Source organism: Aplysia californica, unplaced genomic scaffold (genome assembly GCF_000002075.1).
Source record: "Aplysia californica isolate F4 #8 unplaced genomic scaffold, AplCal3.0 scaffold00310, whole genome shotgun sequence".
NCBI classification, from domain to species: Eukaryota; Metazoa; Mollusca; class Gastropoda; order Aplysiida; family Aplysiidae; genus Aplysia; species Aplysia californica.
This window is the reverse complement of record NW_004797580.1, coordinates 700,484-702,666: the sequence shown is the minus strand read 5'-3', so window position 1 is coordinate 702,666 and position 2,183 is coordinate 700,484. Positions and strand designations below refer to the sequence as shown.

At 41.3% G+C, this 2,183-nt stretch overlaps 1 protein-coding gene across 1 annotated transcript in view; it reads right to left on the bottom strand.

Moving 5' to 3' along the window:
* LOC106012274 (otoferlin) overlaps window positions 1–2,183 on the bottom strand; it is a gene marked incomplete at its 5' end in the record, with an annotated part of 18,842 nt that overhangs the window by 1,013 nt on the left and 15,646 nt on the right. Inside the window, 1 exon segment of the mRNA XM_013084693.2 lies at window positions 1,481–1,581. Coding sequence (XP_012940147.1) covers window positions 1,481–1,581 — 101 coding nt within the window.

The window sequence follows — 2,183 nt, the reverse complement described above, 5'->3', positions numbered from 1 at the left end:
GGAGGGTGAGAGGGTGAGGTAGAGGGTGGATGGAGGGGAGGTGAAGGATAATATCGTTAGTCAATTGAAAAGCGAAACAGAAAAATTCCAATAAAAACGCTGGATGACAGGTATTTAAAAAAGAGTTAAATCAACGAAACGACAGATTAGCCCTCTCCCTTCGTCCCATCTCGGAAAAACCCGTCTCCACCTCTGTATAGCTACACCCCTTTACTTCAAACTTGAGCCACATTCGAAAGGATCATATACAAATCAAAAACGCATCTATTTCATAGTATGCATGTTGTTTGCCTCTTTCAGTTTCCGATGGAAAATACAGAATGTACGAGTAGACCAAAATCTGAATGAATAAAAAAGTTTTGCTTCTTTTTTAAGGCCTCCAAAGTTGCACGTCTTCAAATGTTGTTTAACCCTATCCGTACGTCGTGTTTTAATATCGTATCCATATAACGTGGGGAAGTCCATGCCACCACTTTCCGAAGAGAAAGTTTACTCGTTAATCCGATCAGTACGCTTTACATAGCAGTCTGTCAAAATGATTTTTTGAGATATACTGAAAGTTTCAAAGAGTTCTTCGTACTAGAAGTATTCTAAAATGTGAAGAATACAACCCGGGGGTACGAAACGACCCCATTATGTACGGATAGGGTGTTAATGACTAGAATATGCGTCTTCAGTCAATGAAAACGTTAATAATAATAAATGGCATTTGTATTGCTCATGTCCCCGCTCAACAGCAAGCTATATATATGCACTTTAAAATTAACATTGTTATTACCCCAGCAGACCCCAGGGAACTCAGGAACATTCTCGGTTTCCCAGAAAGCACACAAAGCAAGCAGCCGATTTAGCGCTCAAACACGAATATACTGACAGAGATCTTTCACTGTGTATATCCGAGTACCCATACATTCCCACTTGGGTGAAGTGAGGAACGTACCTGCAAATCGCCTTTCCCAAAGACACAACGTCGGCCCCTCACGGGTTCCAACCCACGGCCTTAGAGTGAACAGTCCAGGATCCTAACCACTAGACCACCGACACCACTCACATTAAAAACTTTAACGCTAGCCGTACGCCCTGGGGTCATTTTGTACCCCCGGGGTTATATTCTTCGCATTTTAGAATACTTCTAGTAAGAAAACTTCTTTTAAACTTTCAGTATTTCTCAAAAAATCATTTTGAAAGACTGCTATGCAAAGCGTACGGATCGGATTAACGATTAAATTTTTGTCTTTGAAAAGTGTTTGCACAGAGCTCTCCACGTCGTATGATACGATAAGGAAACATGACGTACAGATAGCGTTAAAAAACAAAAACAAACTTAACGCATTAAAAACTAAAAATATCAAAAACTAAAAAATCAAAAAAAAATTTTAATTAAAAAAATAAAAACTTAAACATATATATTCGGCACTTTTATGACCTAACTGTGTTGCAAGTGCCGTAAAACTCTTACTAAAACTAAACTTCAATTTACTTGGGTTTCTCCAGAGGGTCCGGCTCCGATCTGCCCAGACCTGCTGGATGTTTCTCCGCCTCCTCCACGGACATGAGGTGTAGCTCCGCCTCCACTTTGCCCTGCAACACACACGTGACATTGTCATTGTAAGGGCGATAACATAGAGAACTCCGAAACTTAAGCGGCTGAAGATCAACACGGACAGGCGCCAGTAGGTGTCAGCTTGACTCCACACAGAGGGCGCCTAAAGGCTAGATCTAGATATAAGAAAAAAATCACACCACAAAACAGCTGGTATTTATGAAGCATTATTTGGGGATAAAGAAAACCTCGAAATTCCTAAAATATTGCTTAAAATGTATTTCTGCTCTGTTGCCACCGTAATTTGACGACGTTGATTTAAAAAATGTAAATTAGTTTTTGTCTACCGTGAAGCACCAGCTCTGAAATGGCTATTTAAAATTGTCCCCAGTCCCGTCGGGTGACGTCACGCAAACCGCTCAACCCGAGTCGGCGACGGCGAGACGGCATGAGTTCGCGACCTCGTTGCTTTCTGTCGTATCTCCATTTTTAATAACAGTGAAAACAGTTCCCAACAAAGAGTGAGCTTAAGAAGAAGTAACATTTTTACTGTTAAAAATGGAGATATGACAAGAAAGCACCGAGGGTGCGAGTTGACAGCGAGACGCCCTTCTTGACATTCTCCAAGGAAGCCCCCCCC